This window comes from Dendropsophus ebraccatus, chromosome 7, assembly GCF_027789765.1.
Source record: "Dendropsophus ebraccatus isolate aDenEbr1 chromosome 7, aDenEbr1.pat, whole genome shotgun sequence".
Classification (NCBI taxonomy): domain Eukaryota; kingdom Metazoa; phylum Chordata; class Amphibia; order Anura; family Hylidae; genus Dendropsophus; species Dendropsophus ebraccatus.
This window is the reverse complement of record NC_091460.1, coordinates 149,277,664-149,295,522: the sequence shown is the minus strand read 5'-3', so window position 1 is coordinate 149,295,522 and position 17,859 is coordinate 149,277,664. Positions and strand designations below refer to the sequence as shown.

General features: G+C 52.5%; 1 protein-coding gene across 1 annotated transcript in view; it reads right to left on the bottom strand.

Annotated features, from left to right (window-relative positions):
• The window catches only part of LOC138797917 (uncharacterized), a 199,809-nt gene that overhangs the window by 142,579 nt on the left and 39,371 nt on the right, over positions 1–17,859 (bottom strand). The window contains exons 6-8 of the mRNA XM_069978720.1: positions 11,295–11,383; positions 10,033–10,132; positions 6,720–6,763 (exon numbers count right to left, since the gene is read on the bottom strand). Of these exons, the coding sequence (XP_069834821.1) occupies positions 6,720–6,763; positions 10,033–10,132; positions 11,295–11,383 (233 nt within the window). The remainder of the gene's footprint in view (positions 1–6,719; positions 6,764–10,032; positions 10,133–11,294; positions 11,384–17,859) is intronic.

The window sequence follows — 17,859 nt, the reverse complement described above, 5'->3', positions numbered from 1 at the left end:
TATATAATATATATAAGACAATGGACTATATATATATAACAATGGACTGTATATAAAAGGATATACTCTATATAATATATACATGTCAGGATCAGCGGACGTGAGTCCCTAAGGGTGATGTCTGAGCGTATCCTCTGTTATTCCAGAGATACTCCTGATGGTGGAGATCACCACCCGTGTTGCAAAAAGGACACACCGGATGAAAGTAACGGATGCAGGGGACAGATGCTGGGAACCAAGACACAGGTGCAGGTCACACAAAGAGGGTAACTAGATGCAGGAACGGTAGCAGGTGCAAACACAGGTTGGGTCAGGTTCACACTCAGGACAGGAACACTCAGGTATACTGGAAGCAACAGGGAACGCAGGATTAGACAGCAGGAACTCCAGGGAACAAGGACACCACAGCGGGAACACAGGAACAGGACAGGAACACTGTAACAGGGAACCAGGACAGGGAATACAGGAACAGGATAGGAACACCGCAACAGGGACACAGGAACCAGGACAGCGAATACAGGAACAGGACAGGAACACCGCAACAGGGAACCAGGAACCAGGACAGGAAATACAGGAACAGGACAGGAACACCACAACAGGGAACCAGGAACCAGGACAGGAAATACAGGAACAGGAAAGGAACACCGCAACAGGGACACAGGAACTAGGACAGGAAATACAGGAACAGGACAGGAACACCGCAACAGGGAACCAGGAACAGGACAGGGAATACAGGAACAGGACAGGAACACCGCAACAGGGACACAGGAACCAGGACAGGAAATACAGGAACAGGACAGGAACACTGCAACAGGGAACCAGGAACCAGGACAGGGAATACAGGAACAGGACAGGAACACCACAACAGGGAACCAGGAACCAGGACAGGGAATACAGGAACAGGACAGGAACACCGCAACAGGGACACAGGAACCAGGACAGGGAATACAGGAACAGGATAGGAACACCGCAACAGGGACACAGGAACCAGGACAGGGAATACAGGAACAGGACAGGAACACTGTAACAGGGAACCAGGACAGGGAATACAGGAACAGGATAGGAACACCGCAACAGGGACACAGGAACCAGGACAGGGAATACAGGAACAGGATAGGAACACCGCAACAGGGAACCAGGAACAGGACAGGGAATACAGGAACAGGAAAGGAACACCGCAACAGGGAACCAGGAACCAGGACAGGAAATACAGGAAAAGGAAAGGAACACTGCAACAGGGAACCAGGAACCAGGACAGGAAATACAGGAACAGGACAGGAACACCACAACAGGGAACCAGGAACAGGACAGGGAATACAGGAACAGGACAGGAACACCGCAACAGGGACACAGGAACCAGGACAGGGAATACAGGAACAGGATAGGAACACCGCAACAGGGACACAGGAACCAGGACAGGGAATACAGGAACAGGATAGGAACACCGCAACAGGGACACAGGAACCAGGACAGGGAATACAGGAACAGGACAGGAACACTGTAACAGGGAACCAGGACAGGGAATACAGGAACAGGATAGGAACACCGCAACAGGGACACAGGAACCAGGACAGGGAATACAGGAACAGGATAGGAACACCGCAACAGGGACACAGGAACCAGGACAGGGAATACAGGAACAGGACAGGAACACTGTAACAGGGAACCAGGACAGGAAATACAGGAACAGGATAGGAACACCGCAACAGGGACACAGGAACCAGGACAGGGAATACAGGAACAGGATAGGAACACCGCAACAGGGAACCAGGAACAGGACAGGGAATACAGGAACAGGAAAGGAACACCGCAACAGGGAACCAGGAACCAGGACAGGAAATACAGGAAAAGGAAAGGAACACTGCAACAGGGAACCAGGAACCAGGACAGGAAATACAGGAACAGGACAGGAACACCACAACAGGGAACCAGGAACAGGACAGGGAATACAGGAACAGGACAGGAACACCGCAACAGGGACACAGGAACCAGGACAGGGAATACAGGAACAGGATAGGAACACCGCAACAGGGACACAGGAACCAGGACAGGGAATACAGGAACAGGATAGGAACACCGCAACAGGGAACCAGGAACCAGGACAGGGAATACAGGAACAGGACAGGAACACCGCAACAGGGACACAGGAACAGGACAGGGAATACAGGAACAGGACAGGAACACCGCAACAGGGAACCAGGAACAGGACAGGGAATACAGGAACAGGACAGGAACACCGCAACAGGGAACCAGGAACCAGGACAGGAAATACAGGAACAGGACAGGAACACCGCAACAGGGACACAGGAACAGGACAGGGAATACAGGAACAAGAAAGGAACACCGCAACAGGGACACAGGAACAGGACAGGAAATACAGGAACAGGATAGGAACACCGCAACAGGGAACCAGGAACCAGGACAGGAAATACAGGAACAGGATAGGAACACCGCAACAGGGACACAGGAACAGGACAGGGAATACAGGAACAGGACAGGAACACCGCAACAGGGAACCAGGAACCAGGACAGGAAATACAGGAACAGGATAGGAACACCGCAACAGGGACACAGGAACAGGACAGGGAATACAGGAACAGGACAGGAACACCGCAACAGGGAACCAGGAACAGGACAGGGAATACAGGAACAGGACAGGAACACCGCAACAGGGACACAGGAACAGGACAGGGAATACAGGAACAGGACAGGAACACCGCAACAGGGAACCAGGAACCAGGACAGGGAATACAGGAACAGGACAGGAACACCGCAACAGGGAACCAGGAACCAGGACAGGAAATACAGGAACAGGACAGGAACACCGCAACAGGGAACCAGGAACCAGGACAGGAACACCGTAACAGGGAACCAGGAACAGGACAGGGAATACAGGAACAGGACAGGAACACCGCAACAGGGAACCAGGAACAGGACAGGGAATACAGGAACAGGACAGGAACACCGCAACAGGGACACAGGAACAGGACAGGGAATACAGGAACAGGACAGGAACACCGCAACAGGGAACCAGGAACCAGGACAGGGAATACAGGAACAGGACAGGAACACCGCAACAGGGAACCAGGAACCAGGACAGGGAATACAGGAACAGGACAGGAACACCGCAACAGGGAACCAGGACAGGGAATACAGGAACAGGAAAGGAACACCGCAAAAGGGAACCAGGAACCAGGACAGGAAATACAGGAACAGGAAAGGAACACCGCAACAGGGACACAGGAACAGGACAGGGAATACAGGAACAGGAAAGGAACACCGCAACAGGGACACAGGAACAGGACAGGGAATACAGGAACAGGACAGGAACACCGCAACAGGGAACCAGGATAGGGAATACAGGAACAGGACAGGAACACCGCAACAGGGAACCAGGAACCAGGACAGGGAATACAGGAACAGGACAGGAACACCGCAACAGGGAACCAGGAACAGGACAGGGAATACAGGAACAGGACAGGAACACCGCAACAGGGACACAGGAACCAGGACAGGGAATACAGGAACACAGGACAGGAACACCGCAACAGGGAACCAGGAACCAGGACAGGGAATACAGGAACAGGATAGGAACACCGCAACAGGGAACCAGGAACCAGGACAGGGAATACAGGAACAGGATAGGAACACCGCAACAGGGACACAGGAACAGGACAGGGAATACAGGAACAGGACAGGAACACCGCAACAGGGAACCAGGAACCAGGACAGGAAATAAAGGAACAGGACAGGAACACCGCAACAGGGACACAGGAACAGGACAGGGAATACAGGAACAGGAAAGGAACACCGCAACAGGGACACAGGAACAGGACAGGGAATACAGGAACAGGACAGGAACACCGCAACAGGGACACAGGAACCAGGACAGGAAATACAGGAACAGGAAAGGAACACCGCAACAGGGACACAGGAACAGGACAGGGAATACAGGAACAGGATAGGAACACCGCAACAGGGACACAGGAACAGGACAGGGAATACAGGAACAGGACAGGAACACCGCAACAGGGACACAGGAACAGGACAGGGAATACAGGAACAGGACAGGAACACCGCAACAGGGACACAGGAACAGGACAGGGAATACAGGAACAGGACAGGAACACCGCAACAGGGAACCAGGAACCAGGACAGGGAATACAGGAACACAGGACAGGAACACCGCAACAGGGAACCAGGAACCAGGACAGGGAATACAGGAACAGGATAGGAACACCGCAACAGGGAACCAGGAACCAGGACAGGGAATACAGGAACAGGATAGGAACACCGCAACAGGGACACAGGAACAGGACAGGGAATACAGGAACAGGACAGGAACACCGCAACAGGGACACAGGAACCAGGACAGGGAATACAGGAACAGGACAGGAACACCGCAACAGGGAACCAGGAACCAGGACAGGAAATACAGGAACAGGATAGGAACACCGCAACAGGGAACCAGGAACCAGGACAGGAAATACAGGAACAGGATAGGAACACCGCAACAGGGAACCAGGAACAGGACAGGGAATACAGGAACAGGACAGGAACACCGCAACAGGGAACCAGGATAGGGAATACAGGAACAGGATAGGAACACCGCAACAGGGAACCAGGAACAGGACAGGAAATACAGGAACAGGATAGGAACACCGCAACAGGGAACCAGGAACAGGACAGGGAATACAGGAACAGGACAGGAACACCGCAACAGGGACACAGGAACAGGACAGGGAATACAGGAACAGGAAAGGAACACCGCAACAGGGACACAGGAACAGGACAGGGAATACAGGAACAGGACAGGAACACCGCAACAGGGACACAGGAACCAGGACAGGAAATACAGGAACAGGAAAGGAACACCGCAACAGGGACACAGGAACAGGACAGGGAATACAGGAACAGGAAAGGAACACCGCAACAGGGACACAGGAACAGGACAGGGAATACAGGAACAGGACAGGAACACCGCAACAGGGAACCAGGAACCAGGACAGGGAATACAGGAACAGGACAGGAACACTGCAACAGGGAACCAGGAACCAGGACAGGAAATACAGGAACAGGATAGGAACACCGCAACAGGGACACAGGAACAGGACAGGGAATACAGGAACAGGACAGGAACACCGCAACAGGGACACAGGAACAGGACAGGGAATACAGGAACAGGACAGGAACACCGCAACAGGGAACCAGGAACCAGGACAGGGAATACAGGAACACAGGACAGGAACACCGCAACAGGGAACCAGGAACCAGGACAGGGAATACAGGAACAGGATAGGAACACCGCAACAGGGACACAGGAACAGGACAGGGAATACAGGAACAGGACAGGAACACCGCAACAGGGACACAGGAACCAGGACAGGGAATACAGGAACAGGATAGGAACACCGCAACAGGGACACAGGAACAGGACAGGGAATACAGGAACAGGACAGGAACACCGCAACAGGGACACAGGAACCAGGACAGGGAATACAGGAACAGGACAGGAACACCGCAACAGGGAACCAGGAACCAGGACAGGAAATACAGGAACAGGATAGGAACACCGCAACAGGGAACCAGGAACCAGGACAGGGAATACAGGAACAGGACAGGAACAACGCAACAGGGACACAGGAACCAGGACAGGGAATACAGGAACAGGATAGGAACACCGCAACAGGGAACCAGGAACCAGGACAGGGAATACAGGAACAGGATAGGAACACCGCAACAGGGAACCAGGAACCAGGACAGGGAATACAGGAACAGGATAGGAACACCGCAACAGGGAACCAGGAACCAGGACAGGGAATACAGGAACACAGGACAGGAACACCGCAACAGGGACACAGGAACCAGGACAGGGAATACAGGAACAGGATAGGAACACCGCAACAGGGACACAGGAACCAGGACAGGGAATACAGGAACAGGATAGGAACACCGCAACAGGGACACAGGAACAGGACAGGGAATACAGGAACAAGAAAGGAACACCGCAACAGGGAACCAGGAACAGGACAGGGAATACAGGAACAGGACAGGAACACCGCAACAGGGACACAGGAACAGGACAGGGAATACAGGAACAGGACAGGAACACTGCAACAGGGACACAGGAACAGGACAGGGAATACAGGAACAAGAAAGGAACACCGCAACAGGGAACCAGGAACAGGACAGGGAATACAGGAACAGGACAGGAACACCGCAACAGGGAACCAGGAACCAGGACAGGGAATACAGGAACACAGGACAGGGACACCATAACAGGGACACAGGAACCAGGACAGGAACACCGTAACAGGGAACCAGGAACCAGGACAGGGAATACAGGAACACAGGACAGGGACACCATAACAGGGACACAGGAACCAGGACAGGGAATACAGGAACGCTTTTCCAGAGCAAATGCACAAACACCTTAGCAGGACTGCAGGACCTTGCCGCCCAGGCAGAGCACATGTGCAAGAAGCCTCCTTACATGGCTAAGCCACAGGTGCAGAGTAATTAGAACACAGAGCAGTGTGCACACGCCCCCTCTAGTGGCCAGATGTATACTGCAGGGAGGAAGGAAAAAGAGGACACATGTTGCTCCATGCAGTTAGGGCCGAAAGCCACGACGCTGAGTAAGAGGAGAAAAGTCACAGACTTCTCTGCAAAAATGGCTTGTGTCTTTATTCTCCATTACACTGAATGGTAAGACTCACCTCCCGGCAGCAAGGAGGTCAAAGTCATTCCTCTTCCAACCAAACTAGAGAAGAAAAAAAGAAGAAGAAAACAAATAAACCATCATCATCATTGAAGAATTTGTTGTTTTTTGGAATTACATGTGAGAAATGCGTCGGATATATGACGGCACAAACAGATAAAACTCAATCCCAGGAGAAAGAAAATACAAGGAAAGACACTAAGGCTGCCATTACACAGAGAGATTATCTGACAGATTTGTGAAGCCAAAGCCAGGAACAGACTTTACATCGGGAACAGGTCATAAAGCAAAGACTGAGATTTCTCCTCTTTTCACATCCATTCCCGGCTTTGGCTTCAATAATCTGTCAGAGAAATCTCTAATTACAGCTGTAACGTCCGGAAGGAGCTCAGTAAAGTCCTTACACTTATTGTCCAGTCACATTGTTCTTCTTCTATCCCGGGAAGCTCGGCCGTTGTGAAGGTATAACTCTTAGATTAGTTTATATTTTCCAGTCGTTTTCTGGCACCTATGAGTACACTGGTGAATGGCGCCGCCTAGTGGCCAGGCCTCTCTCAGCAACGTCCTATTTAGTGTTAACTCTTTATGGGCTGAGTCTTCTCTGTACAACCCCCCCGCGGAGGCCAGCTGTCCGGACCCCTGGTCAGACCTCCAAACCGCCCCGGATCCGGTCTGTTCCGGGACGGTTAGGAGGTCCCGCTCCCGACCGCACTGCCTCCCGCCCCATAGGCATACTTTCCTTAGGTTGCAGTACGCCTGTGGGTCTGGGGTCCGGTCCGGTCCCCGGCTGACACGCGCTCTGTAGGGATGTCCCGGGGATTCCCCAGCAGAGCGCCCACCAGTGACCGCAGTGTACGCCGTCAGCCTGCTCTACCGGAAGTGCCGTCCGGCAGCGTACACTGAGGTCACTGGTGTGCGCTCTGCTGGGGAATCCCCAGGACATCCCTACAGAGCGCGCATCAGCCGGGGGCTGGACCGACAGGAGAAGAGAAGACAGCGGGGGAGCGAGGTGCTAGGTGAGTTGGGGTTTGTTTGTTTTTTTTTTGTCTGGGGGCCATCTATAAGGGTAGAGCGCACAGGGGGGCTATATACTACAGGGGGAGATCACAGGGGGCTATATACTACTGTGGGAGAGCACAGGGGGGCTATATACTACTGGGGGGAGAGCACAGGGGGCCTATATACTACTGGGGGGACCTCACAGGGGGCTATATACTACAGGGGGAGAACACAGGGGGCTATATACTACAGGGGGAGAGCACAGGGGGCTATATACTACTGGGGGGAGATCACAGGGGGCTATATACTACTGGGGGAGAGCACAGGGGGGCTATATACTACTGGGGGGACCTCACAGGGGGCTATATACTACAGGGGGAGAGCACAGGGGGCCTATATACTACTGGGGGGAGAGCACAGGGAGCCTATATACTACTGGGGGGACCTCACAGGGGGCTATATACTACAGGGGGAGAGCACAGGGGGCTATATACTACAGGGGGAGATTACAGGGGGCTATATACTACTGGGGGGAGATCACAGGGGGCTATATACTACTGTGGGAAAGCACAGAGGAGCTATATACTACTGAGGGGACCTCACAGGGGGCTATATACTACAGGGGGAGAGCACAGGGGGCCTATATACTACTGGGGGGAGAGCACAGGGAGTCTATATACTACTGGGGGGACCTCACAGGGGGCTATATACTACAGGGGGAGAGCACAGGGGGCTATATACTACAGGGGGAGATTACAGGGGGCTATATACTACTGGGGGGAGATCACAGGGGGCTATATACTACTGTGGGAAAGCACAGAGGAGCTATATACTACTGGGGGGACCTCACAGGGGGCTATATACTACAGAGGGAGAGCACAGGGGGCTATATACTACTGGGGGGGAAAGCACAGGGGGCCTATATACTACTGGGGGGACCTCACAGGGGGCTATATACTACAGGGGGAGAGCACAGGGGGCTATATACTACAGGGGGAGATTACAGGGGGCTATATACTACTGGGGGGAGATCACAGGGGGCTATATACTACTGTGGGAAAGCACAGAGGAGCTATATACTACTGGGGGGACCTCACGGGGGGCTATATACTACAGGGGGAGAGCACAGGGGGCCTATATACAACTGGGGGGAGATCACAGGGGGCTATATACTACAGGGGGAGAGCACAGGGGGGCTATATACTACTGGGGGGAGATCACAGGGGGGGCTATATACTACTGTGGGAGAGCACAGGGGGGGGCTATATACTACTGGGGGGAGAGCACAGGGGGCTATATACTACAGAGGGAGAGCACAGGGGGCTATATACTAATGGGGGAGAGCACAGGGGGCCTATATACTACTGGGGGGACCTCACAGGGGGCTATATACTACAGGGGGAGAGCCCAGGGGGCTATATACTACTGGGGGGAGATCACAGGGGGCTATATACTACTGTGGGAGAGCACAGGGGGGATATATACTACTGGGGGGACCTCACAGGGGGCTATATACTACAGGGGGAGAGCACAGGGGGCTATATACTACTGGGGGGAGATCACAGGGGGCTATATACTACAGGGGGAGAGCACAGGGGGGCTATATACTACTGGGGGGAGATCACAGGGGCTATATACTACAGGGGGAGAGCACAGGGGGGCTATATACTACTGGGGGGAGAGCACATGGGGCCTATATATACTACTGGGGGGACCTCACAGGGGGCTTTATACAACATTGGGAGAGCACAGGGGTGCTATATACTACTGGGGGAGCTCACAGGGGGGCTATATACTACTGCAGGGGGCTCACAGGGGGGCTATATACTACAGGGGGAGAGCACGGGGGGCTATATACTACTGGGGGAGTAACAGGGGGCTATACACTACTGGGGGAGAGCTCACAGGGGGGCTATACACTACTGGGGGAGCAACAGGGGGGGCTATATACTACCAGGGCAGTCACCCCCTTTGTACCTTATATCAAAGGGCTGGTGAGAGAGAAAAAATGCCAGTTTTCCAGCTAATAAGCAGCAATTCTGTATGTAAATAGTTGAACGTTTGTGAAACGATGTTCAGCTCGGACCTTCACCTGACTATAGACCCCGGTAAGTGGACCTTCACTAAAAGTTGTTGAGTACCCCTGCCCTAATATATACACAATATACCCCAATATATACACAATATACCCCAATATATACACAATATACCCCAATATATACACAATATACCCCAATATATACACAATATACCCCAATATATACACAATATATCCCAATATATACACAATATACCCCAATACAGATACATACAGAGTGTATTAGAGGTCCCAGTACCAGGCTGCTGTCTACACATCTTCCAGTGATTACGATATCGGCCCCGAGATCCAGAGCTCTGCTAATAGGTCTCGCCCTAGAAAACATTAACGTAAAATAAGAAGCAGAAAAAGATGGCAGCTTATATTACCCTATAACTACAACGATGACCAGAACAATACAGGTACGAAACGTGGCAGACAGCAGAGCAGCCGGCCTTCAACTCTGCCCTAATGGGGTTTCCAGGTGACCTTCATCTTAGAAGAGATGGATTCTCACCCCAGGTGCGTCATCAGGACATGTGATCGGGATGTGTCATCGGCATCTGGGATCATTGTGATCAGGATATGCGATCTGGATATGTGATCGTTGTGATCAGGACATGTGATTAGGATATGCAATCATTGTGATCAGACATTGGTCATTGTCATCCATGTTAAGCTTCAGCTTCCCAGACTCAATTGTTTTATAAAATTTTTCTTCCCCTTTTTGTAGTGAAACCTAATAATCATATAGATATAGATAAGCAGCAGATGCTGCACACGCACATACCAGTACATATAGATAAGGGGGGGGGGGGGGACATGACCCGGCTGTTCCTGACCAGTTGGTTTAGCAAATCCTCGTATTCCTCCATAAAGTTGGAGTTCTGGAGCCTCTTTGCTTATAGGCCGTTGTTGTTGCATTCCCAGCTGCCTGTCTAGTCTTACATTTCTGTACCAGGAACACAAGAACCAGGATAGGGAATACAGGAACACAGGACAGGAACACCGCAACAGGGAACCAGGATAGGGAATACAGGAACAGGACAGGGAATACAGGAACTCAGAACAGGAACACAGGACAGGAACACCGCAACAGGGAACCAGGATAGGGAATACAGGAACAGGACAGGGAATACAGGAACTCAGAACAGGAACACAGGACAGGAACACCGTAACAGGAAACCAGGACAGGGAGCGGGGGGGGGGGGGGGGACATGACCCGGCTGTTCCTGACCAGTTGGTTTAGCGAATCCTCGTATTCCTCCATAAAGTTAGAGTTCTGGAGCCTTAGTGCTTATAGGCCGTTGTTGTTGCATTCCCAGCTGCCTGTCTAGTCTTACATTTCTGTACCAAAAACCACAGCATGAAATCTGCAGAACGGGCGGCAATTTATCGGGCTGTGTGTGAGGATCTGTGGCAGATCTCTCCCTGACAGATACAAGGACAGTATAATCCACCGCTTCTCCCTCTGAGGTCACTGGACACAGTACTTACCCCAGGTAGGCATTCATGCTCTGAACGTGCTCAGGGAACAGCTCCCCGGTCTCCATGTCCCTGATCCCAGACGCCAGAAATGCAGCTTTCTAGAAAACAAAGAAAAATACCAGAAATTATGTTCTGTTGCAGGAGCTGGCCACATGGGGTGCCATTGCCGTCCATCCCCTCTCTATAGCCGATGCCATTACCGTACATCCCCTCTCTATAGCTGCTGCCATTACCGTCCATTACCTCTCTGTAGGCGATGCCATTACCGTCCATCCCCTCTCTATAGCCGGTGCCATTACCGTCCATCCCCTCTCTATAGCCGGTGCCATTACCGTCCATCCACTCTCTGTAGGCGATGCCATTACCGTCCATCCCCTCTCTATAGCCGGTGCCATTACCGTCCATCCACTCTCTATAGCCGGTGCCATTACCGTCCATCCCCTCTCTATAGCCGCTGCCATTACCGTCCATCCACTCTCTATAGCCGGTGCCATTACCGTCCATCCACTCTCTGTAGGTGGTGCCATTACCGTACATCCCCTCTCTATAGCTGCTGCCATTACCGTCCATCCCCTCTCTATAGCCGGTGCCATTACCGTCCATCCCCTCTCTAGAGTCGGTGCCATTACCGTCCATCCACTCTCTGTAGGCGGTGCCATTACCGTCCATCCACTCTCTATAGCCGGTGCCATTACCGTCCATCCCCTCTCTATAGGCACTGCCATTGCCGTCCATCCCCTCTCTATAGCCGGTGCCATTACCGTCCATCCACTCTCTATAGCCGGTGCCATTACCGTCCATCCCCTCTCTATAGCCGGTGCCATTACCGTCCATCCACTCTCTGTAGGCGGTGCCATTACCGTCCATCCCCTCTCTATAGCCGGTGCCATTGCCGTCCATCCCCTCTCTATAGGCGCTGCCATTGCCGTCCATCCCCTCTCTATAGCCGGTGCCATTACCGTCCATCCACTCTCTATAGCCGGTGCCATTACCGTCCATCCACTCTCTATATCCGGTGCCATTACCGTCCATCCACTCTCTGTAGGCGGTGCCATTGCCGTCCATCCCCTCACTATAGCCGGTGCCATTACCGTCCATCCCCTCTCTAGAGCCGGTGCCATTACCGTCCATCCACTCTCTGTAGGCGGTGTCATTACCGTCCATCCCCTCTCTATAGCCGGTGCCATTGCCGTCCATCCCCTCTCTATAGCCGGTGCCATTACCGTCCATCCACTCTCTATAGCCGGTGCCATTACCGTCCATCCCCTCTCTATAGCCGGTGTCATTATCGTCCATCCCCTCTCTATAGGCGGTGCCATTACAGTACATTCCCTCTCTATAGGCGGTGCCATTACCGGCCATCCCCTCTCTATAGCCGGTGCCATTACCGTCCATCCCCTCACTATAGCCGCTGCCATTACCGTCCATCCCCTCTCTATAGCCGGTGCCATTACCGTCCATCCCCTCACTATAGCTGCTGCCATTACCGTCCATCCCCTCTCTATAGCCGCTGCCATTACCGTCCATCCCCTCTCTATAGCCGCTGCCATTACCGTCCATCCCCTCTCTATAGGCGGTGCCATTACTGTCCATCCCCTCTCTATAGGCGGTGCCATTACCGTCCATCCCCTCTCTATAGCCGGTGCCATTACCGTCCATCCCCTCTCTATAGCCGCTGCCATTACCGTACATCCCCTCTCTATAGCCGGTGCCATTACCGTCCATCCCCTCTCTATAGCCGCTGCCATTACCGTCCATTCCCTCTCTATAGGCGGTGCCATTACCGTCCATCCACTCTCTGTAGGCGGTGCCATTACCGTCCATCCCCTCTCTATAGCCGGTGCCATTACCGTCCATCCACTCTCTGTAGGCGGTGCCATTACCGTCCATCCCCTCTCTGTAGCCGCTGCAATACCGTCCATCCCCTCTCTAAAGCCGGTGCCATTACCGTCCATCCACTCTCTATAGCCGGTGCCATTACCGTCCATCCCCTCTCTATAGCCGGTGCCATTACCGTCCATCCACTCTCTATAGCCGGTGCCATTACCGTCCATCCACTCTCTGTAGGCGGTGCCATTACCGTACATCCCCTCTCTATAGCTGCTGCCATTACCGTCCATCCCCTCTCTATAGCCGGTGCCATTACCGTCCATCCCCTCTCTAGAGCCGGTGCCATTACCGTCCATCCACTCTCTGTAGGCGGTGCCATTACCGTCCATCCACTCTCTATAGCCGGTGCCATTACCGTCCATCCCCTCTCTATAGGCACTGCCATTGCCGTCCATCCCCTCTCTATAGCCGGTGCCATTACCGTCCATCCACTCTCTATAGCCGGTGCCATTACCGTCCATCCCCTCTCTATAGCCGGTGCCATTACCGTCCATCCACTCTCTGTAGGCGGTGCCATTACCGTCCATCCCCTCTCTATAGCCGGTGCCATTACCGTCCATCCCCTCTCTATAGGCGCTGCCATTGCCGTCCATCCCCTCTCTATAGCCGGTGCCATTACCGTCCATCCACTCTCTATAGCCGGTGCCATTACCGTCCATCCACTCTCTATATCCGGTGCCATTACCGTCCATCCACTCTCTGTAGGCGGTGCCATTGCCGTCCATCCCCTCACTATAGCCGCTGCCATTACCGTCCATCCCCTCTCTAGAGCCGGTGCCATTACCGTCCATCCACTCTCTGTAGGCGGTGTCATTACCGTCCATCCCCTCTCTATAGCCGGTGCCATTACCGTCCATCCCCTCTCTATAGGCGCTGCCATTGCCGTCCATCCCCTCTCTATAGCCGGTGCCATTACCGTCCATCCACTCTCTATAGCCGGTGCCATTACCGTCCATCCCCTCTCTATAGCCGGTGTCATTATCGTCCATCCCCTCTCTATAGGCGGTGCCATTACAGTACATTCCCTCTCTATAGGCGGTGCCATTACCGGCCATCCCCTCTCTATAGCCGGTGCCATTACCGTCCATCCCCTCACTATAGCCGCTGCCATTACCGTCCATCCCCTCTCTATAGCCGGTGCCATTACCGTCCATCCCCTCACTATAGCTGCTGCCATTACCGTCCATCCCCTCTCTATAGCCGCTGCCATTACCGTCCATCCCCTCTCTATAGCCGCTGCCATTACCGTCCATCCCCTCTCTATAGGCGGTGCCATTACTGTCCATCCCCTCTCTATAGGCGGTGCCATTACCATCCATCCCCTCTCTATAGGCGGTGTCATTACCGTCCATCCCCTCTCTATAGGCGGTGCCATTACCGTCCATCCCCTCTCTATAGGCGGTGCCATTACCGTCCCTCCCCTCTCTATAGCCGGTGCCATTACCGTCCATCCCCTCTCTATAGCCGGTGCCAGTTACCGTCCATCCCCTCTCTATAGCCGGTGCCATTACCGTCCATCCCCTCTCTATAGCCGCTGCCATTACCGTCCATCCCCTCTCTATAGCCGCTGCCATTACCGTCCATCCCCTCTCTATAGGTGGTGCCATTACCGTCCATCCCCTCTCTATAGCCGGTGCCATTACCGTCCATCCCCTCACTATAGCCGCTGCCATTACCTCCATCCCCTCACTATAGCCGCTGCCATTACCGTCCATCCCCTCTCTATAGCCGTTGCCATTACCGTCCATCCCCTCTCTATAGCCGATGCCATTACATGCGGTCGCCAGCATATTCCCTATTACATGCTGTTGGAAGCATTTCCCCTATTACATGTGGTCAGCAGCATATCCCTTATTACATGCTGTTGTCGGCAGCATATCCCCTATTACATGCGATCGGCAGCATATCCCCTATTACATGCGATCGGCAGCATATCCCCTATTACATGTGGTCCACAGAATATCTCCCATTACATGCGGTCGGCAGCATACCCTCTATTACATGCGATCGGCAGCATATCCCCTATTACAAGTGGTCCACAGCATATCCCCTATTACATGCGATTGGCAGCATATCCTCAATTACATGTGGTCCACAGCATATCCCCCATTACATGCGGTCGGAAGCATATCCCCTATTACATGCGGTCGGTAGCATATCCACTATTACATGTGGTCCACAGCATATCCCCCATTACATGTGGTCCACAGCATATCCCCTATTACATGCGGTCGGAAGCATATCCCCTATTACATGCGGTCGGCAGCATATCCCCTATTACATGCGGTCGGTAGCATATCCACTATTACATGTGGTCCACAGCATATCCCCCATTACATGCAAATGGCAGCATATCTCCTATTACATGCGGTCGGCAGCATATCCCCTATTACATGTGGTCCACAGCATATCCCCTATTACATGCGATTGGCAGCATATCCCCTATTACATGTGGTCCACAGCATATCCCCCATTACATGCGGTCGGCAGCATATCCCCCATTACATGCGGTCGGCAGCATATCCCCTATTACATGCGGTCGGCAGCATATCCCCTATTACATGCGGTCGGTAGCATATCCACTATTACATGTGGTCCACAGCATATCCCCCATTACATGCAAATGGCAGCATATCCCCTATCACATGTGGTTGGCAGCATATCCCCTATCACATGTGGTCGGCAGCATATCCCCTATTACATGCGGTCGGCAGCATATCCCCTATCACATGGGGTCGGCAGCATATCCCCTATTACATGCGGTCAGCAGCATATCCCTTATTACATGCGGTCAGCAGCATATCCCCTATTACATGCGGTCGGCAGCATATCCCTTATTACATGCGGTCAGCAGCATATCCCCTATTACATGCGGTCGGCAGCATATCCCTTATTACATGCGGTCAGCAGCATATCCCCTATTACATGCGATCGGCAGCATATCCCCTATTACATGTGGTCCACAGAATATCTCCCATTACATGCGGTCGGCAGCATACCCCCTATTACATGCAATCGGCAGCATATCCCCTATTACAGGTGGTCCACAGCATATCCCCTATTACATGCGATTGGCAGCATATCCCCTATTACATGTGGTCCACAGCATATCCCCCATTACATGCAAACAGCAGCATATCCCCTATAACATGTGGTCCACAGCATATCCCTTATTACATGTGGTCCACAGCATATCCCCCATTACATGCGGTCGGCAGCATATCCCCTATTACATGAGGTCGGCAGCATATCCCCTATTACATGCGGGCGGTAGCATATCCACTATTACATGTGGTCCACAGCATATCCCCCATTACATGCAAATGGCAGCATATCCCCTATCACATGTGGTCCACAGCATATCCCTTATTACATGCTGTCGGCAGCATATCCCCCATTACATGCGGTCGGCAGCATATCCCCTATTACATGCGGTCGGCAGCATATCCCCTATTACATGCGATCGGCAGCATATCCCCTATTACATGTGGTCCACAGCATATCCACCATTACATGCTGTCGGCAGCATATCTCCTATTACACGCGGTCGGCAGCATATCCCCTATCACATGTGGTCGGCAGCATATCCCCTATTACATGCGGTCGGCAGCATATCCCCTATCACATGGGGTCGGCAGCATATCCCTTATTACATGTGGTTGGCAGCATATCCCTTATTACATGCGGTCAGCAGCATATCCCCTATTAAATGCGGTCGGCAGAATATCCCTTATTACATGCGGTCAGCAGCATATCCCCTATTACATGCGATCGGCAGCATATCCCCTATTACATGCGGGCGGTAGCATATCCACTATTACATGTGGTCCACAGCATATCCCCCATTACATGCAAATGGCAGCATATCCCCTATCACATGTGGTCCACAGCATATCCCTTATTACATGCTGTCGGCAACATATCCCCCATTACATGCGGTCGGCAGCATATCCCCTATTACATGCGGTCGGCAGCATATCCCCTATTACATGCGATCGGCAGCATATCCCCTATTACATGTGGTCCACAGCATATCCACCATTACATGCTGTCGGCAGCATATCTCCTATTACACGCGGTCGGCAGCATATCCCCTATCACATGTGGTCGGCAGCATATCCCCTATTACATGCGGTCGGCAGCATATCCCCTATCACATGGGGTCGGCAGCATATCCCTTATTACATGTGGTTGGCAGCATATCCCTTATTACATGCGGTCAGCAGCATATCCCCTATTAAATGCGGTCGGCAGAATATCCCTTATTACATGCGGTCAGCAGCATATCCCCTATTACATGCGATCGGCAGCATATCCCCTATTACATGTGGTCCACAGCATATCCCCTATTACATGCGATTGGCAGCATATCCCCTATTACATGTGGTCCACAGCATATCCCCTATTACATGCGATTGGCAGCATATCCCCTATTACATGTGGTCCACAGCATATCCCCCATTACATGCGGTCGGCAGCATATCCCCTATTACATGCGGTCGGCAGCATATCCCCTATTACATGCGGTCGGTAGCATATCCACTATTACATGTGGTCCACAGCATATCCCCCATTACATGCGATCGGCAGCATATACCCTATTACATGTGGTCCACAGCATATCCACCATTATATGCTGTCGGCAGCATATCTCCTATTACACGTGGTCGGCAGCATATCCCCT